The sequence below is a fragment of the Sminthopsis crassicaudata genome, chromosome 1 (assembly GCF_048593235.1).
Source record: "Sminthopsis crassicaudata isolate SCR6 chromosome 1, ASM4859323v1, whole genome shotgun sequence".
In the NCBI taxonomy this organism is placed as follows: domain Eukaryota; kingdom Metazoa; phylum Chordata; class Mammalia; order Dasyuromorphia; family Dasyuridae; genus Sminthopsis; species Sminthopsis crassicaudata.
The window spans coordinates 529,422,777-529,449,178 of NC_133617.1; the positions used below are offsets into that span (position 1 = coordinate 529,422,777).

The 26,402-nt window shown below is 31.6% G+C and overlaps 1 protein-coding gene across 2 annotated transcripts in view; it reads left to right on the forward strand.

The window, feature by feature from the left end:
- The window catches only part of NCBP1 (nuclear cap binding protein subunit 1), a 44,588-nt gene that overhangs the window by 1,403 nt on the left and 16,783 nt on the right, over window positions 1–26,402 (forward strand). Inside the window, exons 2-15 of one of the 2 annotated variants that reach the window (XM_074281825.1) lie at window positions 7,763–7,848; window positions 9,602–9,702; window positions 10,019–10,175; window positions 12,079–12,186; window positions 12,654–12,775; window positions 14,494–14,563; window positions 16,659–16,874; window positions 18,193–18,290; window positions 19,636–19,699; window positions 21,073–21,183; window positions 22,255–22,319; window positions 22,951–23,013; window positions 23,218–23,292; window positions 24,571–24,674. In XM_074281825.1, coding sequence (XP_074137926.1) covers window positions 7,763–7,848; window positions 9,602–9,702; window positions 10,019–10,175; window positions 12,079–12,186; window positions 12,654–12,775; window positions 14,494–14,563; window positions 16,659–16,874; window positions 18,193–18,290; window positions 19,636–19,699; window positions 21,073–21,183; window positions 22,255–22,319; window positions 22,951–23,013; window positions 23,218–23,292; window positions 24,571–24,674 — 1,440 coding nt within the window. Of the gene's footprint in view, window positions 1–7,762; window positions 7,874–9,524; window positions 9,703–10,018; window positions 10,176–12,078; window positions 12,187–12,653; window positions 12,776–14,493; window positions 14,564–16,658; window positions 16,875–18,192; window positions 18,291–19,635; window positions 19,700–21,072; window positions 21,184–22,254; window positions 22,320–22,950; window positions 23,014–23,217; window positions 23,293–24,570; window positions 24,675–26,402 lie in introns of both variants that reach the window. The other variant, XM_074281826.1, reaches the window with a different exon arrangement.

Consider the following 26,402-nt stretch of genomic DNA (forward strand, 5'->3'; position numbering starts at 1 on the left):
GGGTTGTTAGCCAAAGAAGTAGTGAAACTGGCTTGTCTCCGGTAGTAGCATCATTAATTTAGGTCCTTTCTATTAGATTCGGGATTCTCAACTTTATTTCTTTGTTTGTTTGTTTGTTTTGGTATGTCTTGCTTGGATTCCTTTCAGGGCCTATGGACTTCTCAGTCATTAAATGCATGAAGTAGCATTACCAAGAAAACCAATTATTTGAAAATGTAGTTATCAAAATTTTTTTAAAAGATAAGATCATTGATTCTAGCTTTAAGAGACCCTGCTCTTAAAGACTGAGCTGTCTTCAGGGATGTTCTCCTGTGGCCACTTAGAAACGATGAGCACAGGTTCACTGTGTGTAGTTATTTCAGCTACACTCTTTAAACATAATTCTGTAATATAGATAGTCCCTGGAAGGAAAGTTGAATAGGCCCAAAGGACAAGATACAGAGTGATTCTTCAGTGAAAGATACAAAATTCACATTCAGAAAAACATTTATTTGGGGGATTTGTGGAAGCTGCAGTAGTCATTAGGAATCAAAAGTTTCTCATAAAAATATAGAAATCTCAGGAAATGTTTTATACAATTATAACAACAATAACAGTGTTAATAACCTAACAACTAAGGTTTATATTAAATTACAAATTTTGAAATGTGGTACTGTTGTAGAAGGGACTACACTACATTTAGCATGGTTCAGTCGAAAGAGCCAGTAGTTTTTTTGGGTTTTATTTGTTTTTTAAACACAGGGGACCTGTGTTAAAATCCTCCTTGGGATGCTTAGTACCTATATCACCTTGGACAATTTACAACCTCCCTCGACCTCCATCTTCCTGAAGCCCCTACCAACTCTTGCTCTGTGAATCTTTGAATATAGATTCAAGCTTCTTTTGTTCCATAGAGGCAGCTGTGTCATGTGGAGTGTATAAAATACCAGTCTCAGAATCTTGAAAGTCCTGTGTTTGACTGGTACAAGTTGTGTAACTCTGGATCTCCTTAATAATGAAATAATTAAAGTCTCATTGCCCCAAACAACTTTCTAAGACTTCTAAATAGCTGAAACTATCACCTGTTCAAGGAGGAAATTTTTTGTTTTTGAAACCTCCTTGCAAGGATGAAATCTTAGATGTGGATTTGGAAAGATGCTAGTTGAGCTTGATGCCTAGAGATACCAAGGTGAAGTATGATAATCTGACCTAGAGCTTTCAATCTGTTGCTATATTTCCCCTTTTTAGTGCTCTGAAATAAACATTTGATTATTTTATTTTCTTTACGTAAGAAGTTGACCATGAATTTATGTAATATTTTTATTTATTTGACCTAGAAATCTTGTTAGAATGGGCAAACATTGAGATGTTCTGCAAACTATTCTAGATATTCCTACTAAAACCCAACGCTTTGCATTTTCAAAAGTGGAGGCCAAGCCCTAGTTATATCCTATTAAACTGGAAAGATTTTTGAATATAGTCCTAGAGATGAAGAGGAACTAGGTAAATGAGGAATCATTCAGATTGACCACTCCAGTAATGCTTTTTTCTGGTTACAGCAGCTGATTGAAACTGGCTTCTACAGTTTGGAGAGGGTTTAATATTGGTGGAGGGAGGACTCTTATCAGTAACGTCATGGATCTACTTTTGCCTTTCTATACCTTGATTTTCATATAGGTACAGGTAGAATTAAGGGACAGGCTATCATAAGCAGAATGAAAAAGGTTCAGGAATGGAAATGTACAGAAAGATGAAAGGACTGAAGTTAATAGTCAGAAGGACTGGACCATATGATGTTTCATTCAGATGATATTGGTTCATACTTCCAATCTCTGCCTAATCAATATTAAATAGATTTCATTCACCTTGACTTAAATGCTTTATGAATTTATAGCTTAAGTTCTACTTGATTATATAAATCTTATGAAGAACAGAGACTAAAGTCAGTTCATTCCGTATAAGGGAGAGTATAATTTGTTTGAAAAGGATAATGATTAGTTTTGTTAGTCTTAATAAAAGGTACTTTAAATTATTAAACTTTCTCTTTTCCTGAAACCTGTTTTCCAGTTTTCTCTTAAAATTTTATTTGTATCCAAGGAAATCTGACTCATGATAAACTTTGTTAAGAACTGTTACAAGATGTATGTAGTAGAATACTTTTATGGAGAACTTTCACATTGTAACTCTTTTATCATACAAGTTACTGTTTTGAGAGCTACTACTGTTTCTTAGTGTTCTTTAAATGTAAACTCTTTAACATTGCCATTGTTTTTTAAAAATATTTTATTGATGCTTCTTTCTGACTCAACTCAAACCCAAGGTATATATTATTTGCTTCCTTTCCCCCACTAGGTTTTCATTTTACTTCATAGTTCCCTATAATCTACAGTTAAAGGTGTAGTTACCTCTCAGTTCTGGCTTATCCTACAGTTTAGCCATAGGAAAGAAGTACATTTCAGTGGTCCCAATCTACCTTTCCAGACTTATGACAGACTTCTATTTCCCCTGTCTAGAATGAATTCTTTCTTTCTTTCTTTTTTTTATAACCTCTACTTCTTAGAATCCTTAGTCCTCTTAAAGAGTCAACTTGTGCCATCTTGTACTAGGCCATTCTGACCCATCTTCTCCCTATCATTTTGTATTTGTCTTGCATGTACCTTGTAACCTGAGCTTGACTGGATTTGATCTTGTGCTTTATTTTTAGAAATGAAACAAAATGAGACACTTGTAGATATGTAGCAGTTAAGAAACGGAGTTTTACCAGAGAAAGGATATCCAGCAAGGAGACAGGATTTAATTCTCTTGGGTGCAGTTTTTTGGCTTTTCTTTTGTTCATGTTGTCCTATTGGTCCAGAGTAAGGAAATGCTGATTTCTTGTATTTTGTCTTATTGTATTTAGGCCACCAAGAAACTATAGAATGCCCTTAGCTAATGAGTCTTGAGGGTGATTTTAAGACCTTTTTAAAGAACTTTTAGGGCAATTACTATTCCTAAAGTATACCTGTAGTGTACATATGTTTCTTGAGGGCAGAGATTATTTCATATCTTTGCATCTTCAATTGTAGCAGAATGTAGAGTGTGTAAGTATCTCATAAATTTGGTTGAATGATTGGTTGAACATGAAGTGTCATATCTCATGGTTGGTATGATCCTTTGTGTTTGTGATTCAGGTGTACATGTGATGATTGTGAGCCTTTTTCATGAATGTATCTGATCCTATAAGTTTATTTGAAGAAAAATTACTTGTAGCATACCTTTTTTTTTTTTTTTTTTTTTTAGTAAAGAATTTCAAGATGGTTACATTTACATCCTAACGCTCAGTAAAACTTTTTTTCGTGGCAACAAATTACTGGGATGCTCTATTCTTTCATGAATTAGCCAGTAGGGAAGTGGCTTAGAGAAGGGACCAGTAGGAGAAGAGAATGCATAAATAAGAATGCATGATATGTATGACAGGTTCAATACTATATCTTTTTAGAGATGGCCCTAGATATAGATAGAATTTATTAATAGAGTGTTTTAAAGTTTACCAAGTGCTTTATACTTGGTTTTATTTTACTTACTCCTCCCAGAAATACTGGGAAGAAAGTGCTATTATTCTCATTTACATATGAGCAAAGTGAGGCATAGAGAAGTTAAATGATATTCCCAAGGTCATACTGCTTGTAATGTCTGAGATAGGATTTCAACTCAGATTTTTCTGACTCTTATGTCCAGCATTCTATTATGTCACCTAGAAATATATGAAGCTTAATTTCATCCTTATAATCTACCTAAAAGTTGATATTTGACTATAAATTATTAAGAAAAATTCTTTAAACTAATTTGACTAATACTATGTGTGTAGTTGAAGTTGGAGAATTATACTTTCCAAGTCATAAATATATATATATATATATATATATAATTTATATCTTTATAAAGAAAAGCTCTGCTTATGTAGACTGATGAGTTCAAGAAAAAACATTTTATACTTCTAGCTAAGATGGCTGCCTGAATGGAAGCAAGCAGCTTAACCTCTAGTCTATTTCAGCAAAAAATATAGTACCAGAGTAAATAAAGATTAAGAAATCTAATGAGAAATTAAAGTAAGTGATTTTCCTCCCCATAACTACTTTTTAAAAATCAGTCCACAGCCATTTGGAAAGGATCTACCAGAAAATACAGCGCTAACTGGCAGAGAAGGAAGAAATTGCTCAGCATGATCAGAAACTCACCAGAGAAACCTGTAATCTTTATAGCTTGTTATCTAGACGCAGAAAGAAAAGAAGATTTCCATGAGAAAATCCTAAAATGGTCCACCACTCACAGTGTGGGCTTTACAATGACCAGAAGAGATAGTCACCAATGTCTAACTTACGTCTGGGATGTCCCAAGCCCAGGGGCTCCAAGGTCCATAGCATTTTGTCCTGTGATTCCCAGAGTCCCCAGAGGCTCTGGCACTTTCTGATCTCTGATCTCAAATTTAGGTCAGGAGCAGAGCTGACCGTCCCAGTGAAAAGCACAGCAAAAGCTAAGACTGGCCTAAGGACAAAGCTCCAATTCTGGAACTAGACTAGTTATAAGAGTAATTATTCTAGTTTAGCTATCAAAAAAATCCAACCTAGAAAAAAAAGCAGGTGTAGCAATCATGCTCTCAGACTAAGTAAAAGCAAAAATGGATCTAATTAAAAAATAAGCAAGGGAAATGTACACTATTTCAAAGTCTGATTCTTTTTGTTCAGCAAAGCAACTATTTGGTCATGTATACATATATTGTATTTAATTTATACTCTAACATATTTAACATGTATTGGTCAACTTGCCATCTGGGCGGGGGAAGGGGGAAGGAAGGGAAAAATTGGAACAAATGGTTTGGCAATTGTCAATGTTGTAAAATTACCCATGCAAATATCTGGTAAATAAAAACTATTAGATATGAAAAAAAAAATAAGCAAGGAAACTACACTTTGCTGAAAGGTACCATAGACATTGAAACAATATCGATACTAAACATGGTATATATTCATGGTATAACACCAAATTCTTAAAGGAAAAGTAAGATAAATTACAAGATTGTAAATAGAGAATAAAACTACTAGTGGGGGAACTCAACTTTCACTATCAGAGCTATATAGGGCTAACCACAATATAAGTGAGAAAGAACTGAGGGAAATGAATAGAATTTTAGAAAGTTAGATATGATAGACCTCGAGAAATTGAATGGGAATAGGAAAGTATGCTTTTTTTTTTTTTCCTTAGTAGTACAAAACATCTTCACACACATTGACCATATATTAAAGAGCTATAGAAACATGTTAAAATTAATTGGCAATCTGGGGAAATTTAAAGAATATTTATGAAAATATAGATTACCTAGATTAATAGATCTCAAACTGTAATATAAAGTGGTAATCATTAAAATAGTCTAGTATTGGTAAAGAAACATTCATGGATTAATCGAATAGATTAGACACATAACACGCAGTGTTAAATGACTATAGTAATCTAATGCCAAAATTAGAAGAAAAGCAGAGAACTGGGGAATAAATTTTATAGCAGGTTTCTCTGATAAAAGCTTCTGAGTCAAATCTAAAAGAATACAACTGAGTCCTCAATTAACAAATAGTCAAAGACAATGAATAAGCACTTTTTAGAAGAAATTAACTATTTATAATAATGGGGGGGAAATCTCTAAATCACTACTGATTTGAAAAATGCACATTAAAACAGTTTTGAGGTACCATCTCACAGCTATCTGAAGTCTGTGTAACAGAAAAGTGAAATGACAAATGTTGAAGCAGATGTGGAAAAATTGACAGGGTTGTGAACAGATGACCATTTTAGAGAGTAATTTGGAACTGTGCCCAAAGGGCAATCAAACTGTACATACCCATTGACCCAACAGTACCACTAAAAGTCTGTGTCTCCGATTTAAAAAAAAAAAAAAAAAAAAAAAGGAAAAGGAAACCTATTTGTACTAAAAATATTTATAGCAACTTTCTGTGGTGGCGAAGAATTGGATATTGGGAGGATAAAGGATACCCATCAATTGGGGAATGGTTGAACAAGTTGTGATCTATGTGATGGAATATTATTATGGTATAAGAAATGATTAATAGATTGCTTTTTGAAAAACTGAAGAAACATGAACTAATGGGGAAAAAAATGAGGCAAACAGAACCAGGAGAATGTCATACATAGTAATAGCAATATTATATGAAAGATGATCAACTGTGAATGATGTACCTATTCTCAGCAATACAAAGGACACAGAGAATTTGGAGCTCAAAAGTTTTTTGTTTTAAATAATGTTAATTATTTTTATGTTATTAGAAAAAATGAAATATAGAAAAAATTTAAAACACAATTTAGTGTAGTTCCAACTTAACGAAATGAGAACGGGAATATAAAAAGGACTGATAGTGGGGAATGATGGGATTAGTGTTGTAATACTTGAAACTCAGCAGGGAGAAAGGAAAAGGGGGCAGTTAAGAAAGGATAATGTTGGAGAGTGAATAGTAACTAAGAAAATAAACTTCAGCTTTAAAGGAGGTAGATCCTGAAAGGGGAACTACAAGCAAAAGAAAAGAAATAGAAGGTAAAAGAATACCCTTAATTGGGGAATGGCTAAACAAATTAAGCTCTATAAATTCTGAAGCAGAATGAAAGGGTTGAATCAGGAGAACAATTTATATAATATCAACATTTTGTAAAGAAAAATAAAACTAAAACTAAAACTAAAAAATAATCTATAAACTGACAATAACAAGAACGAACAATAGTTCCAGAAGACCTATGATAAAACGTGTTCCTCTTCATGTAGAGGTGAAACCAAGGTGCAGATACATAGATACATAGGTACATATATACATACACTATATATAATACATTTATAGAGAGAATATGGATTTGTTTTGCTTAATTCTGTTTATTTGTAACTAAGAGTTTTGTTTCATTTATAATGGAGTTAGCAATGCTAATACAAAAAAAAAGTGGTTAAAATCATTAAAACTTTTTTTTAATGTAGACAAGTTCAGAAGGAAGTACAGACAAATAACATTTTTAACTAAACTCCATGAATCTTTTTAAAAAGGAAGTTATATGGAATAGAGATTGTTGCATATACATGCCTCTTCATGTTCTACTTTTTACATGAAAATATCCACTTTTTGGGCTTAAAGTTTTCAGAATAAAAAAAAAAGTTAACTTTTATTTATGAACATACAACAGGTAGTTCCTAGATTCTACTGAAGATTTTCATTGTAAATGCACATTACCTTTAATAGTATTACAAAGTCTAGCAGTATATACTTGGATTATAAGTCAACCACTATTTGTATTATACTTATTGTAGTTTGTCACAGCTAGACTTCTGGAGGATCTGCATCCTTTTTTGATAGATGGAAGATAAGATTGACAGGTAGCAGAAAATAAGAATTCCAACAAACAAGATCAGAAAGCAGGGTACATCATTACTAGGTTTTGCAGTCACTAACAAAGGACAAATAGTTCATGAGACTAATTTTAACTTTCTATCCTTCCTGAAAAGAACAGTCATTGTCAGCAGCATTATCTTAAAAGACAAAGTTCAATTATACCAGCTTAAGAAAGATAGTAACCATTTCAAATATTGCCATTATTTTACAAAGTCACAGAAAAGTTATGGCTATCGTTGTTTAGAAAATCAAAGTAATAGTACAAATTTAAGCTTACAAAGCATGTTTGTTTGTTTTTGGTTTGGGTTTTTAGCTAGTTCAATATGTAACATGCCAACCTTGATTTTCTTTATTGTTAAAAACAGAACAACCCCACAAAAGGAAGAAGACCTTGCAATCGATTGAAATCGAAGATCGGATAGAATCTCTAATATGCAGAGTAGGAGAAAAGGTAGGAACTATCATAAAAAAAAAATGTCAGGACTATTCTAGTGTCCATATATTAAATAATTTGATTCTTAATAGCTTGATCATTATATACTTGCATTTCTTAGATAAAGCTGTTGTAGCATCATTTTTAAAATTCTTTGCAAGTAGTGTGTTTTTACAAAGATTCTTTTACTTTTTGAATACCTTATCTTGAATGCATATAAAAGAGTTAATTTCATTCTTTTTGTTTTGTTTTGTTTTATTGCTGTTAGTAGTTAAAAAGCATGCACAAAGCATTGTACAAAAAGCCTGAAAACACAAAGCTAATTAAGTTAATTTACGTGCTTGTCCTTACAGAATTTATAATCTGGTAGGGGAAATATAATGTAAACAAGTTAGTAATGATTTTGTGATATGTAATAACAAAGAGAATGGAATATGGTTTTAAAAGGGGGGGGATGGGATGGGGTGGCATAATAGAAGTACAAAATGCACTCAAGGAAGCAAGACTTTGCTGAAGATTTCATATCAGGCCAAAGAAGGAGAGGATTGCAACTAGCAAAAATAGATGGGAAAAGGAAGGGTGGTCAGATATAGGTAATAGCATGAGTAAAAGAAATGAAAGTACTGGATTATATAGGGGACAAATAGTACAATTTACCTGTAACAGAATAGGCATTACTTTGTCAAGTAGCTTAAATTCTAAGTTAAGAGTTTCCCTTTAATTCAGTAGGAAGCAGAGAACCTTTAAAGGTTTTTGATCTGATTAAAGACCTTATTCAGATTTCTTTTTTTCCTTCTGGAAAGTTCTTCCAATAGTTGAAGAATATTAGAAATGTGGAAAACTGGAATTTAAGAAATAAGTTAGATATTCTGTATTCAAGGCTAGTGGTAATAAAAGCCTACATTGAGGTGGGGACAGTTGAAGTAGAAAGGATGAAATGGATATGAAAGTCATTGTAGAGACAGAGACAAATATAAGCAATCAAGAATGAGGAACTTAGGGTAACAGATTTTGAATTTGTTATATTGCATAATTAAGAAAGTCAGTTAAATCTTTTCTAAAATTATACTACTCATAAATGTCCAAACCAAGATTTCCTGCCAGATTATTGTCTTTCTGTACTTCATTTTATTGCCTCTCTATTGTTGTCTGTAGTTCCATTAATTCATATGTTGATAAAGAACAAGGGCTGTTTTTTTATTGTTTTGTTTTGGTTTTTTTACATTTATTCTGTACAAAGCCTGTCCTGCTGCTCTTTACCTTGAAAAATGTTTCATCATGAAGAAATAATTAACTTTATTTGCTAAATGGAATTATATGAAAAGCAGTGCTTAAAATTATCCATACCCTTTAATCCATATTTCAGTGCTAGTCATACATTGAAGAATATCAGTGTTAAAGAGAAAGTCTCTATATATACTCAGGTTTTTATAATAATGCTATTTATAGTAGCCAAGAACTGGATGTGCCTAAATAAGCTGTGGTACATGATTGTTAAGTATTATAAAGTCAGACATATGGGAAGACATACAAATTGATAAAAAGTTGAGTAGAATCAGGAAAACATATAAATGGAAATAATGATAGCAACAAAAGAGTTGAATTGAATATCATGATAGTATAATGACCAACTTAGAAGAGATATAAGATGGTATCTTTTTTTTTTTTTTTTTTTTTTTTTTTTTTTTTTTTAGGGAGGTGGGTAACTATGGGCATGGTTAAGGAATGATGCCATCTTTCTTAACATAAGTTTAATTTGATTTCCCTTTAGAGTACTTTCTCATTGGAAAGCAACCTAGAAGGCTTAGCTGGTGTTTTGGAAGCTGATCTTCCCAACTACAAGAGCAAGATTCTAAGAATTCTTTGTACAGTGTATGTATACAAAGAATGTATAGTTTTGAATATTGTTATGTTGCATACATAACATGTATTATTACATAATAAATATATGAATTAATAATATCAATAATTATACTATAAAATGTTTTTAAAACATTGTAATTATCTTTTTATAATGTACTTGTAAATATGGAGTATTTTTATTAAAAACAAAATCATAATATTTTTTAGTATAAAGTATAAAAACTTTATAAGCCAAGTTATTTTCAAAGAATTTTTTTAAAACAATTTTTTACATTTTATGTATGTCAGACCATGAATAAGAATGTGTATTTGATTTTTATCTCAGTGCTCGTCTGTTTCCTTTGAAATTGACGGTGTATACAACATTAGTTGGACTACTTAATGCCCGAAATTACAATTTTGGTGGAGAATTTGTGGAAGCCATGATTCGTCAACTTAAAGAATCTTTGAAAGCAAACAACTATGATGAAGCTGTGATTTTGGTAAGTGGGTTTGGTTTGGTTCTATTTTTCAGAGTTTGTATTGGTAAAGTAAAAAGGCTGAAGTGTTTTGTTTTGTTTTTAAATTTTCTTTTTTGACTTATAATCTTTCATTTCACATTAAACCTCACATTTACTGTGGTTAAATAATTCCCTTTACAATTGTAAGTGAATAACTTTCTCCTGGGGGCATTATAATAGTTCTCTAAACAAATTGAAAATCTTTTCTTTTTAAAAAATGTATGTGTTTGTTTTTTTAATACACATTGCTTTATGAATCATTTTGGGAGAGAAAAATCAAAGCAAAAGGGAAAAACTATGGGAGGGATTAAAAAAAAAAAAACAGAAAAAAGAAGTGAACATAGCATGTGTTGATTTACATCCAATCTCCTTAGTTCTATTTCTGGACGCGCATATAGCATTTTCTATCCAAAATCTGTTGGGGTTGCTTTGAATCACTGAACCACTGAGAAGAAAACCAAGTTTTTCATAGTTGATCATCTCACATTCTTGCTGTTATTATGTACAATAAATTTCTGGTTCTGCTTGTTTCGCTCAGCATCAGTTCATGTAAATTTTTCCAGGCCTTTCTAAAATCAGCTTGTTCATCAATATTTTTAGAACAATAATATTCCATTACTTTCATATACCAAGAATCTTCTCTTTAAAGTAATAAGATTTCTAAGTAATTGTAGAGAAGAGATTCTTTCTTATAATTGAAATTATATTGAAAATATTGCAAGCCTCTGCTTTTCCTTAAGCTTTCTGGAAAAATCTAATCTTTTTAATGGGAAATTATTCTGATGGATCTAAGATCACATCTATGTGTCAATTCTCCATCTTGCAGATTACTACTTGTCCATGTGCTCTCTTCCTATTTGAGGCTCTGATACATAGCTAGAAAGGACCTTTGGTGGCTTTTTGTTTTTGTTTTGATCCAACCCCATTATTTTGCAAGTGAAGGAATTTAGATCCAGGGTATTTAAGTAATTTGCTCATGATTACATATGTGGTTAACTTGGCAGAACCACTTTGGATTTGGACTTCAAATCCAGTATTTTTTCTAATTTCTCATATTACCATTTGTTCAAATATTCCTCTAGAAGTTCTGCATCTAACATGCTGTGTAATGGGCCAGAACTCTGGAGAAATATTAGATATTATAATTTTTATTATATTGGCTTCACCTATCCATAAGCAGTTAATAGTTCCCTGATTATTTAGGTCTGTCTTTATCCCTGAAATGTTTTACAGTTGGATTCATAGAATTACTGGGTGCATCTTGAAATACAGATTCACAAATATTTTAGAACCTCTATAATTATTTTGAATGAAATTTAATTTTTTTAGATCTTACTGCTTGATTTTGTCAGTTGCTGATACTTATATACTATTATATGCTATAATTTTGTTGAACTTAATGCTTCAATTTCTTTTTGCCTAGTGTTTTCTAAGTAAATCACATAATCTGCAAAAGTGCTCCTTGTTTATGCTGATGCCTTCAGTTTCTCTTATCTTTATTTATTACAGATAATGTTTCTAGCACCAATTTAAATGGCAATAGTCATAAGGCATCTTTACTGATTTTAAAGGCTTCCACCTTTTCTTATATATGTAATGTTGATTGGATTTAAATAGTGTATTTGCTATAGTAAGAAAAAGGTATGTTATATTTTATAAGGTTTTTAATAGAGACAAATGCTAATTTTGTCAAAAATCCTTTTGAGCATCTGTTGATATAATCATGGTTTTTTTTTAATATTAACAGAATTTATTATGTTTATAGTCTTTTTCATATTGAACTACTACATATTCCAGACAAACCCAATGAGATCATAGTGTTTAATCTTTCTGATTATATTGTTATTATTTGATAATATATACATGTATATTTTTTGCCTAATAGGTCCATTTTTTATCAGATCTTGTGAATTGTCATGTAATAGCTGCTCCATCAATGGTAGCTATGTTTGAAAATTTTGTAAGTGTAACTCAGGAAGAAGATGTACCTCAGGTAAGAGGAATATTTAATACTTTAACATTATAATACTTTCTTTATATTCTTATTTCCTTCTTACAAAAAAAACCATAGTGATGTGATATGTAAAGTGTTGGAATTGGAGTCATAAGAAGTGGATTTGAGCTGGAATGGGAATCTTAAGTAATAATATGTTACTATATAGAAAAGTAACTTATATTTTCTTATTTTTGTACTTATTGTTTTCTCCAAGTACTGTGTTAGCTCTTTGAGAGCAGCAACTGTTTTGTTGTCTTTGTCTCCTGTCATCTGGCACATAATAAATTTTTTAAATGAAGTTGAGAAACCTTTATGGATTTTAAAACCTTGATTTAAATGAGAAATCAAAAATGCACAATTGGTGTTTCCAAAAATTCTCTATTTTTGACCACATTATCTTCTAAAGGAGATTTTAGAAGTATACTCTGAAACGTTTTTTTTTTTTTTTTCCTTCTTTACTGTAGGTACGACGTGATTGGTATGTGTTTGCATTTCTGTCATCTTTGCCCTGGGTTGGAAAAGAGTTATATGAAAAAAAAGATGCAGAGATGGATCGCATTTTTTCCACTGTTGAAAGCTATCTTAAGTAAGAATATAGCGCACATTAGTCTTTGTTGTTAAGGAGAAAGGTTTTTGTTTTAGGTTTTATTGTGCATTTTTGTTGTTTTGGGGTTTGTTTATAATTTCCTGGTGTAATATACTGATATTTTAATTTATCATCCTTTTATTTTACAACTTGTTTTGTTTCTCAAAAGTAGGGATTCAGTTTTTAAAAAAGCATTAAGTAGATAAAGAGTTGTCTTTGTACTTATTTTGAAAGTGCTTTACTAATACTAGGAAGGTTGTTTTAATTGGGAATTTTCATTTTTTTCTAAGCATCTTTTTAAAAACTCTGCTTTTTTTTAACTTCACACATCTTCCACAGGATCACAGAATATTAAATTAAATTATATATTATAGTTCACCTAGTCCAGCCTTTTTTCACACATATTCAGACCCAGAAATATGAAATGAATTACTCAAAGTCATAACAAAGTATAGCTCAGGGTAGTAGAAGAAACCATGTTTCTGGTCCTTGTTGCAGTGATTTTTAAAGATCACTTTCTTAAGGTTATATCATGTCTTATAGTCCTCATTGAAGCATCAATGACTGACTTAATTCCTTAGAGAGATCTCTAAATTATAATCTGAAATCTTAGACTTGAAATCTGAAATTAGATTGTCTTAAAAAAAAAATTTATTATGAGTTTGGCTTTCCCATTTTTATTTTAAACTATATATAGCATTAGTTTCATGGACTATAATAGGGAGGAACAAAGTGAATTATTTGTGTTATTCTGAATTCTCTACTTCCTCTTGGGCTGGTGATTGGGGTAGAAAGATTGAGAAGAATTTGGGAAGCATGAAACACCATGGTATAATGAGTATCAAGTATGTACAAGAGCTTTTTAGGCAGTGCAAAAATAATTAAGACATAATCTGAAGAACACTGGATTTGTAACCTTGGGATGAACCTCTAGCCTTGATATTCTGGGAGCTTTTAGCTAATGAAAAGTTTTCCTTCCCTGTGGGTACTTATAGTAGGAATAATATTAAATAAATGCTAGAGACTTGGGACCAACTTGATCTTAGACAGGAGTAAGCTTGACATATATGAAAGTGAGGGTAGAGAAATTTTCCTTTTCCCTCTGAGGGACATCTCTCCCAGAGTACCTGGTCCAAGCCAAATGAAACTTATACTAGTTTGTCTATTCTGAGGTACTTTATATTGGAAAGAATAATAAAAATTATACTGAACCTTCAGAGGATTTGAGATTTAATTTTTTATTTTATTTAATTTTGACATTAAATTCTGTGTGTGGTTAGTTGGCTATTGAATAGCATGATTGCTAATAAACTTAAAATATTCATAGTTTTTATGATAACAGAAGAATGGGGGCAGCTAGGTGGCATAGTGGATAGAGCACCAGCCTTGAATTCAGGAGGACCCGAGTTCAAATCTGGTCTCAGACACGTAACACTTCCTAGCTGTGTGATCCTGGGCAAGTCACTTAACCCCAGCCTCAAAAAAAAAAAAAAAAAAAGATAACAGAAGAATGTTCTTAAATTCCTTATTTAATATTTTTTGGTACTAGCAGGTGTGGATTAATTATAATTGATAGTTTACCTTTTACCAAGGTTTGGTCCACTCCACTAGGATTAATATATTAGAAACACAAGAGTCTTGTGGAAGATATTTCTTTATTGATATTGACAGTAATGAGTTAATTTTATAATTATCCATTTTTTTGTTTGTATTTTTAGAAGACGTCAAAAAACTCATGTTCCATTGTTACAAGTGTGGACTGCTGATAAACCACATCCACAAGAAGAGGTAAATTTAATCTTTTTCACTTTTTAATAAAAGAATAGTCAGCTGAAATTGGTGTGTTGGAAAAAGGGCTATGATAAGATTCAAAATTTGGTTCTAGTGTCCCCTTTGCCACTTTATGATTTTTTTTTGGCAAGTCACTGAAGCTTTGAGCCATTTATAAAATAAAATGGGATTGATCTCTAAGGTTCTTTTCAACCAGGCAGCCTTTAACAAGATATATTAGATAGAATACTGTCTTGGATTCAAGATGACTTGTTTTGAATCCTGTCTTTGATCCTCTTTTCTCATCTATAAAATGGGAATTATTGTGCCTCTCAGGATTGTTGTAAAACAAAATTAGATAATACATGATTAAATTATTAGATTAAAATTGGATAATAAAGATTAGTATCTCCTTTAGACCAACTCAGAAACTTTTGGCTTAAATTTAAATTTTTGTTATTGTAGGGAACTCCCACCTCAGTGAAATCCCAGACCACCTCCTATGACATGTTTCCATTTAAGATCTCTGCCTTGTATAGGTTTTATCCATTGGTTACAGAATTCTCAAAGGCTTTGACCATACCAAGCTCTAGTAAGCTTATCAAAATGATATGGTTTCAAAGTATAAGCTAGGTGATAGACTACAATTATACTTTGCCATCTCTTTGAATCCCCCTGAGTATTTTAAAGTTAGAAAGGATCTCATGCTCATTGATTTCAATCCATCATTTACAGAAGAGGATGTTGTGAAATCATAGGTCCTTAGTACCGAAAGGAACCTTAAAGAACATCTTGTTCTATTCATGCATTTTACACATGATGAGAGAAGCATCATTAAGTGATTCAAATGTGGGCAGGTAGCTGTTAGAAACCAATCTTATGCTGAAGGCTTGTTATTGTCTTTTTGTTCAATGTCCAGGCTCCATTTTGCTTCCTAGTACAATTTTTCCCTATTGTTTCAGATTCTGTCACTAAGCCAAACTGCTTTCCTTCTTGCCAATAGATGTCCTGTCCATTCCCACCTCCATATATTTTCATTGTTTTTTATTTCTCTCCACTAAATTAAAATGTACTTTAAACAAGGCAAGGCCTTGAGGCAATATGGCTTAGTGTCTAGTGGAAATAACACTGGGCTTGTATTCAAAAGACCTGACTTTTAGTCCCAGCTGTGGTGTAGCTGGGTGACCTTGGGCCACTCGGCTTTTTTGGTCTCCTGGATCTTCATAATATGAGGTCAAGAACTATTTTGTCTGCCTTCTGGGGTCAATATGAGGGTCGAATGAGATAGCATTAATAGTTCATGTTAAAGTACTTTATATAAACTATAAAACATAGTAGAAATATGAGGCATTATTGTTACTCTCCATCTCAACCTCTACTACTTTCATGAATACATCATATATTTCCTCATGTAGTTTTCTTAGTGTTTCCTGTATGTCTTTTGTTTCTGAAAGAAGCTAAGTTCTTTGATGGCTAGAATGGTATGTTCTGTATCTGTATACTCCCTCAGGATTCAGCCTAATTATAGACAGACTCATATGTTCTTATCTAATCTGAAATGAACATTTTACTGTCTAGCAATTCATGCATAAGAGAATGTGCATTATAATTTAAATTTCAATGTGCGTATTAAAATTGAATCAAGTATAAGAAATCATGTAAAAGTATTAATATCAAAATATTAATAATGACCCTGGGGTAATTTTTTCAAAGTGAATTATTTATTTATTTATTTATTTATTTATTTATTTGCTATCTTTTGGGGTTAAAAAAATTCTTTTTATCAATCACTAGTTTTACTAATATCCCTCTTTTTCTTCTACCCCGAGAAAGCCATGCCATATTACAAATAGCATTTTTTAAAGAAAAAGAGGGGAAAAAACTCCAACAAAACTGATGATCCTTTGAAAACATCTTTAAAATATGTTCAGTGTACCACATCCATGGACCTTCCTTTCACCTCTCCAAAGGAATGGGGTGGGGTGTGTTTTCAAATCTCTTCCTTGAAGCCCTGTCTATTCGTAATTCTGTAATATTTGTTTTGTTTTATCTTTCTTTTTAATGTTAATTGGAATTATCTTGAATTTATTTTAAAATCATCTTCTATTTTTAGTATTTAGATTGCCTTTGGGCTCAGATTCAGAAATTAAAAAAAGATCGCTGGCAGGAACGGCACATCCTGAGACCATACCTTGCTTTTGACAGCATCCTCTGTGAAGCCTTGCAGCACAACCTGCCTCCTTTTACTCCACCACCTCACACGGAAGACTCGGTATACCCAATGCCAAGGGTCATCTTTAGGATGTTTGATTACACAGATGATCCTGAGGTTTGTGACACATCATAACTCACAGCAGTTTATGAAACGAGACATGTCATATCACTGGTCTATTTGAGTTCTGTGTAAAGTTCCTTATTTGCTTTTAGAAAGAACAAGTCTATATATTATGCAACAGCACATCCATCAAGTTCAGGAAAAGAAATGTACTCTGATCAATAGGAAGCTTCAAAATGTGGAAGAATTGCTTCTTAAAGTGCATGCTGGCTGTGTGACCATGGACAAGTCCTTCTACCTCTCTATCCAAACACCTCCAAGAGAGGGAATTAGATTGTGCTGGCAGAGGGAGTTTCTTTAAATAGAAATGAATTCTTAAACTATCCTGAGGAAGTTCATATTTTATACAAGTTAGTCAAGGTAAAGAGGAAGTGAAGTATTTTGAATCTTATATTAACAAGAAGAATCCGATTTCTCTTCCAGAAATCGGATTCAGTATTTTTTAAAAATTAAGCTTTTCTGTTGCTTATCATTAAAAAAAAAAAAATACATCATTTTCATTGTTAGGCAAGACTTTACTTTGCCCTTTGTCAAGTTGTTATAACATTATTGATTAGGGGGAAGTAATTAGTGAAAACTTAGATCTAGCATGGCAGGATATTTTGATTCTTTTCTCCAACAGATTAGCTAATTGTCAGTCTCACATTATTCCTAATCCCTCCAATAATAATAATTATCCATTCAGAATTTTTACCAATTCCTTGGAAAGGAATTACTTCTACGAAGTATTTCATAAGATTTGACCATTGATTTTTTTTTTTTTTTTTTTCAGTGTAGGTAGGGATAAGGTGAAAAGAATACATAAAAGAGGAATTAATTGCTTCATATTTTCTTTTTTTAATTCTATCTTTTTATTTACAAAACATGCATGGGTAATTTTTCAATACTCAGTAAAACATTTATATAGAGGTCTGCTTTACATTTAAAGAAATTTTATTTTGTTTGATCAGATAACCAATGGTGAATATTTTTGTTAAAACATGTGAATGTTAATGCATTGGGAAACTAGAATTTAGTTTTTTGTTATATACTGCTAGTTTCTGAAGTTTAAGTTTCTATACATTTTTTCACACTTGAAAAGTAAGACTTAGAATAAATTCATTGTCATAATGGACTTTTAGTTTATGTTCATTGAAGAAAGTGGGATATAGGAGAATCTTTACAAAACCTTAGTAGATATGAACTGGGCTCTGATTTGTATAGTGGAAACAAGTAGAAAGTAAAGCTTCCTAAAATGACCTATTTTAACACCATAGAACTTTTAGTATGAAAATATTTTTCTAGAGGTTTGATCATCTTAATTTTATTTTAGGGTCCTGTTATGCCTGGCAGTCATTCGGTGGAGAGATTTGTAATAGAAGAGCATCTTCACTTCATCATTAAATCCCACTGGAAAGAAAGGAAGACATGGTAAGAAATAAGCTTTATAGACCTTCTAAAACCTATAAAGCAATGTTTTATAGAAACTTTGAAATAAACTTGTAACTATGTAGAAATAAATTTTATAATGGAAATATAATAGAAATAAAGTCATAGAAGTAAAAATGGACATTTGTAAGAGCTGGCTAGTAGTCAAAAGATTGAGAATTTAAAAGAAAAGTTTGTCTTTACTACATTTAGCTCCCTATTTCACTTGAGACAAATTGTCATTGTTTCCTTTTTCCTTAAATCCTTTTGCTAGTTGATATGTACATAGATTTTTGGCCTTATTTTCTGGATATTCCTGCCGGTTTCTTAATAGAAAAATTTTTATCTCAAATGTTTATTTAAGTAGGACTTTGTAGGAAGATAAGAACACTAGTGATTTCATTCTTTTTTCCATGCTTCTATAATTGGAAGCTCCTTGGAAAGGAATTACTTCTATGAAGTATTTCATAAGATTTGACCATTGATTTTTTTTTTTTTTCAGTGTAGGTAGGGATAAGGTGAAAAGAATACATAAAAGAGGAATTAATTGCTTCATATTTTCTTTTTTTAATTCTATCTTTTTATTTACAAAACATGCATGGGTAATTTTTCAACATTGACCCTTGTAAAACCTTCTGTTCCAAATTTTCCCCTTTCCCCCCACCTCCTCCCCTACATGGCAGGTAGTCTAATACATGTTAAATATATTAAATCCAACATATGTATACATATGTGCTGCACAAGAAAAATCAGATCTAGAATGAAAAAAAAAACTGAGAAGGAAAATAAAAATTAATTGCTTGATATTTTCAAACTCTATTTTTATTTTTACTTATTTATTTTATTTATTTAAAAAAATTTTGTATTAATTTTATAATTATAACTTTTTTTTTTTTTTTTTTTTGACAGTACATATATATGGGTAATTTTTTACAACATTATCCCTTGCACTCACTTCTGTTCTGAATTTTCTCCTCCTTCCCTTTACCCCCTTTCCTAGATGGCAGGCAATCCCATACATGTTGAATATGTTATAGTATGTCCTAGATACAACATTATGTATCGAGCTCTATTTAAAAAAAAAAAAAAAAAAAAAAAAAGTCTATTTAGACTACTGTATTTGTTTATTTGATCCATGCTCATCTTATACATATAAGTTTCCTAATCTTCCAGAGATTTAAATGATATTTTTGTTGTGGGCTTATATTCAGTAAAACTCTGTCACGTTCTTGGTAATTTTTTCAAACTGGGGATACTTTGACATATTTTCCATTTTGAAATACCTTTGTTTCTCAGATTTGTATAGTTTTTGTGTATTTTAATAAACTTGTGTGCTTTCTTAAAATAGTGCTGCACAACTAGTGAGCTATCCAGGAAAGAACAAGATCCCCTTGAATTATCATATTGTTGAGGTATGCATTTTATATGAAATATCTTCTAATTTTAATAATCTCTTTCTGACATTCAGAATATTGTCTACTCTTTACTAAGAAGCTTTTGACTTCTCTTTTTCTTACTACTTTTCATACATTGCATTCTAGCAGAGAAAATGGAGGAGTATTAGGAGTAATACCAAAATTTTGGTATTAAACAGTGCTTTTTATTAACCACCTTAACAAAAAGAAAAGAGATTGAAGATCCAGCAGCTGTAGTAGAATTTTGAATTCCTTTTTAGATTACATATAAAATAGTCACTCCTTTTCTGTTCTTCAGATTTATTTGTGATTTAAATATCTATAGAATTACATCATAAGCAGATAAACTGTCCTTACTATGTTTACTAGTTTTTTAATGGTTAAAAGACCTATATATCAATACAGTTAGTCTTTACACTCTACTTTCTGTTTATGTATGATTAGTCTCATTTGAATGGTATATTGTGGTAAATAAATAAATAGTAATTCATCAGTTTTATTTATCTTCAAGGAATGGGTGTGGAAATCATTCTAAAAATAAAATAGGATATAAACCTATCTTATTAAGAGTTAATCAGACTGCTGCAATATCTTCCTTTAAAAGACAGTATTACTAAAGAGATGACGGTCAGTTTTAGAGAAAAATAAGGTAAATAAAGGACTGTTGGTGATAAAGATTAGTATAGGAAAATGAAAAAACAAATTTTCAGGGGAAAAAATATCTTGAGGCAAGGAAGACAGTCCATGTTAAGAAATTTTGAAATGTTTTAAGAGGGATAATATCTTTAATAGTGTAATCTGACAGTAAGAATAAAATTTTAATTAAACAAGAGTTCAACCTGAGTGTTCCAGTCCAGAAGCTCTTCTATTCTTAGAAAGTCTTAAGCTAGATAAGAGTGTATATTTTAGTGGGAAATGCATGATTCTAGCAGTTAATAGATTTAGATAGCACTTGAAAGCACATTGTCATCATCCTGTGAAGATATGTAGTATAAATATTATTCTCCTCATTTTACAAATGAGGAAACTTGAGAAACAGAATTCAGATGGCTGCTTAGCTCACATCAGATTCAAACCTAAGTCTTCTCACTTCAAATTCTTTTCTCTTATACTACAGTTTCTTTTCTTTGGATTTCTACTTGGGTATAAGTCAAATGATCATATTTACCTGTCTGATCTCAAAGTTTACTATGAAAAAAAAAAAGTTTACTGTGGCAAGGGGAGAGAGAAGGTATTTTCAAAAATGACTGTTTATGTATATTTGCTTGAACTTTTTTTTAAGATCTTAGAACTTTGGAAACTTTCTAGAAGTAGAAAGTCTACATACTTATTTTTGAATTAGATTTTGATTCATTTAAATTATTTTCTAGGTGATCTTTGCAGAGCTATTTCAGCTTCCTGTACCCCCTCACATTGATGTTATGTACACAACTCTTCTCATTGAACTGTGCAAGCTTCAACCTGGCTCTTTGCCCCAAGTTGTATCCTTTTTGTTTGTTGTTTCATTTGACTTTTTTTCTTTATTTCAAGAAGGATTATGTATTTCCACAGCTACCAAGTAAAACTATGAACACCTCTGAAATCTTATTTTGATTGTTGTCTATGATCAGTATCTAAAAATGAAAGCAAACTTTTTTAGTGAACTAGACCAATTTTAAAGCTTTCTTGCTCCTGTATGTTAGCGTTTCATTTTCTCAGATCAAAATTTTAAAATAAGTATTCAGATAATTTTCATTGTTTATTTTGAACATTTTTTTTTTAAAGAACAGCAAAGTAGAATGAAATTTTTAATTACTAAAGGAAAAAGACTTTCAAAAGGTTTCTGTCCTGGCTACTTTGAGTCATTGCTCTTTGCTTCCTTAAAATGAAGGCACTGGCCAGATTTTTACTATTCACTCTCTTAGCTTGTGATAAAATTCTAAGTCAGCAATAGCACATGTTAAAATGTTTTACAAATTCTAAGTGTTTTCTCTTAATTTATGTTGAAGTTTATTGAAAGGGCTTTACTTAGAATTTAAGATCATCAGTGTTTCCTATAAGTGATCATTTGCTTTTGGTATTAAACAGTGAGACACTATTTAAGAAATAAGAGTAAAATAGTCTTCACATTTTTCAGTTATATTGAAAAATACCTTTTTAATTTAATGGAGTGATGGACCTTCCCAAATTGATGATCATTTGCAGATGATAAAGATATAACTTGAACTGGCCTCAAACCCAAGTTCAGGTCATTTCTCTGATACCTACTTCTGTGACATTGGTCAAGTCACTAAAATTCTGAGTGCCCAAGGCAGCTCTTGAGTCTAAAAGCCTCAGCAGAGGTCTTCTGGGTATTTCCTGTACTATTAAAATCATAGATCCAGCCCCTGTGTTTACAGGAGGAGTATGAAAGAGGTCTGCCCTTAGTTGTTAATCAGTCTTAAGGAGAAAACATAATTTTAAACTGATCACAGTGTCATTCAAAGACTTCTAGAAGATAATTATTTTTCGCTAATCCTTTTAATTTTTAAACAACTTTAAAATTATTTGTTTTCCTTATCTATGAATTCAAGCTTGCACAGGCAACTGAAATGTTGTACATGCGTTTGGATACAATGAATACTACATGTATAGACAGGTAATTGCTTCTATTTAAACAGATTCTCTCAAATTTTGTTCCATATACTTTATGGTAGAATATTAAACTGTGGCATTTATGTGAAGATACATTTGCATAAATACATGTAATATGAATTGCATACTCAAAAAGAGACTATTCTATTTCACTTATTTGTGCCACTTCTAAATGTGTCCTTTCTAAACCATTGCACATTTAGGTTTTTTCCAATATTTACTACTCAGGCAGAAATCCTTTTAAAAAAAAAAAAGAAGAAGCGAATATAAAAATAATAGGGAAATGCAAATATATGACAATATCTATTTTTATTTAGTAAAAAAATATGTAATTATCATTCAAGCCAAATAAAACACTACCTTAAAATATTCATAAACTATACAGTAAGGGACTTAGCTAGTACTTTCTATAAGAAGATAGTAATAGTGAGATTTAAATATTTCTTGAGGGAACAGAAGGACTTATGTAGATTCTTCTATGGAAAAAATTAGGTACAGTAGAGATTGTGATTAGGTGAAAGGGGTTTGGCTATATAGAGAAGCTTTTTTATCAGAATTTTACCTGTCTAATATGTTATTTTAGTGTCACATGTTATTTCTAAGAATGTTGACCATGTTTCTTTCTTGTTTCAAAGGTTCATTAATTGGTTTTCCCATCACCTAAGTAACTTCCAGTTTCGTTGGAGTTGGGAAGATTGGTAAGTATACTTCAGACACTTTTCTTGAGTCTCTTCATAGCAAAATTTAAAGTTAAATATGAGAACATAGTACAGAAACAGTCCTCTAAAATAGTTTATTTGAATGTATTTTACCTAAAGTTAACCTGATTAGTAATGAGTCTAAACTAGGTAGAAATGTGGAGTTTTGCTTAACTTTATTAAAATTTTATATTTTTTAATTAGGTCAGATTGTCTTACCCAGGATTTTGAAAATCCCAAGCCCAAATTTGTAAGAGAAGTACTAGAGAAATGTATGCGGTGAGTAGTTTGTTGGTTTTCTCTCGCCTCTTTTTGTATACTATTAATGTCGTGATTGTCTTGCTCTGTGCATATGTGACTTATAATCAGCCTGAAAGATGGGTTTAATAGGCAGAGGGGTGTACTGGAAAGACTTAGATTCTAGATCTGACTTGAACATTAACTAGCTATGTGACCTTGTTGGACAAGTCACAACTTCCATAGGGGTCATCTATAAAATAAGTAGATTGGACTAGATGACCTTTAGAATCCCTTCCAGCTCTGAAATTCTATCATGTTAAGTATTGTGACCAGCATTTATAACATAAAGTTTTATTGAGAATTCTGTTAAATTCCTGATTTTTTTTATTTTGTGTGTCTGTTGGTCAGAAGGGAGGACAAGCAAGGGAGTATGGATGTGTCAGCTCAAAACCATCACCATTTTTGGAAAAACAACTCAAAGAACATGTTCTATTGATAGTGAGTCAGTAGTATTGTCTTTATATGTGAGAGACAACATTATACTTACTACATACACAAGAAACTTCTCAACTAAACTTTAACTATCTAGAAAAGATTCCTTTAGTGTAACACAGAAGTCCATGGTTTTGAAATAAAATATGTTGGCTGTAAAATCTAAATGGGTAAAAATTATATATGTAGGGTACTGAGTAGTTTTTAAAATTACTTTTAAAAGTCTTAAGTGTAAATAAATGATACAAGGACAAATTAAAACTTTGATTTATGAAATATGTTCATAAATGGATCATTATATCAGCTCGATACAATATCCCCTGTTTACTTTTAACTCTTTTTTGTGGTGAATTTTTACGTAGATTGGCCTTCTAGGGAATATGTTCAACAAGAGTGAATTTCCCATATAACTAAAGCTTTTTCCTTTTATCATTTGATTGTTTTCTAAAATCATGTATAAATTTCCTTGTTTTCTTAAATAAAATGTATTGAACATCATTTAACATTTTCTTAATGATTTAGGGGAAATAATTATGACCAAGTTTAGTAAATTTGCATGTAGATTTGTCACTAAATTATGAATGTTGGTTTATGGATTTCTCCTTTAAAGTTTTTGAGTTAATACACTTGCTTTTTGGCTAGCTCATTTAAGGTCCTGAGCTTTATTTCTTCCCAGAATTAGATGTATTCCAAGAGGTTGAGGTTGTCTTCTGTGGAATTTTGTAGTTTTAGAGCTGGAAGGGACCTTAAAGATCATGTAGCCAGTCTCATTGTTTTAATTATTTATATAGTAAATGTTCTGAAATTAAAATATTTGTGTTATAGGCTTTCATATCATCAGCGCATATTAGATATTGTTCCTCCAGCTTTTGCTCCTCTGTGTCCTGCAAATCCAACATGCATTTACAAGTATGGAGATGAAAGTAGCAGTAAGTAATGCTCCCATTTAAATGAAGTTACATTATATGCCCAATTTTATGTTAATTATAACAGACAGAGAAACCAAATATGGAAATTGCCCTCTTTCAACTTGAAGATTTTTTCTCCCTTTTTTTAAATTTGAGGATGTCATACTCTTAGTGTATTAACCAGCTTTCATAAAGGCATTTTTTTCCCTTGTGAAATGTGTCTTCTTGACTGGTTTATAAAGTATCTATGTCTATTAGTTGTAGTGTTAATAGTAATGTTTCCATGGTATTGATTCTTTTTATTTTAAAAGTTTATGGATTTTTAGCATCTTTAAGGAAGTATATGGAGAAGCATGGAGGAAGGAGAGAGGCTATCTTCTTGTACACAGAAACCACATCCTTTATAACTTGAATAATGGTTGTTTTTTATTTTTAAAAAGTTGATAGGCGCTGAACATCACAAGCACCAATATAATACCACCAAAAAAGTCCATTTATGTCATCCAAACAATCACTGATGTAAAAACTTACCCCTGAGTCAGTTGTTTGCAGATGATTAACTGAAGAACTAAGATCGGATTTAGTAAAGAGAGAGAGAAAGGAATAACAATGATAAGGAAAAGAGATATCTAATTAAAACAACTTAATCCTGATCAACATGAACAAGTAATGAAAATTTTAAGATGGAATGTAGACAACAGAAATGACATTGACACTGATTATAATTTTATGTGGAAAATTAACCAACATATTATAATTTTTGCAACAAAGCTATTAAAAGGCATTTAGACCACCATTCCTCTTAAACTAGCAATCACAGCCATCTTCTGGGGAAGCAGTTCCTGTGAAGAAGGGGCTAGCCAACCCTACCAATTGCCGACCAAGTGCTGAGCAGGCAAATCAATCAAATCACCCCACCAATTACGATTACCCTCACCACCGATTCCTTTCAGAGACTGGTAGAAATAGGATGCTGAATCTAAGAGCACTGGGAATATTGGTTCTTCTGGTCCAGGGCTCTCAAACACCATTATAGGAATAAACCCTCATGGAAATGCAGCCTGGAAGTTCTTCTTGCAGATAATACAATCACTGAAGACCCAGAAAAGAAAGCTTTTGACACCAAAGTCCTTGGCACTATCAGATTATTTCACATCAGAAATCAGAATTTCACAGGAAATGACATTAAAGAAGCATTTTTTCAATTGAGAAATGGCTGGCTGAACAAGTTGAGATTTATGATTGTGATGTAATATTATCTTTTTCAAGAAGTGGTGAGTAGGCAACAGACAGTGAATTGGACTGAAAAATTAATATTACACAGAGAGCAATGGAGATGCATGTAAGATGCATCATGAGGAGCTGTGAAAAACAAAAGGAAGAAATGATGTAATCAAAGAATTGTGTGAAAGGAAATATGGATACTTCATTTATGATTTAGTTGGACTGAATATGAGAATGCTAAATATCCCTTCTTAAAATTCTTTGTTCCCTTGGCTTCTTTTCAGATTATAATCTTCCTCCATCTAGCTTTCTGATTGATTTGCCTTCTTTGACTTCTGTTCCTCAGCCTGGCACTAAATTTACACTCCAGTTTTACATCATGACTTAAGGCAGTGTTTCTAAAGTAGTGATTTTGAAATCTAAAATTTTAGCCTTGATCTTGCCTAAATTCATATTATATTTGTAGCTCTTCTAGTCTACTTAGATGTTTACTTCCTTTACCTCAAACTCAGCATGTTTAAAATG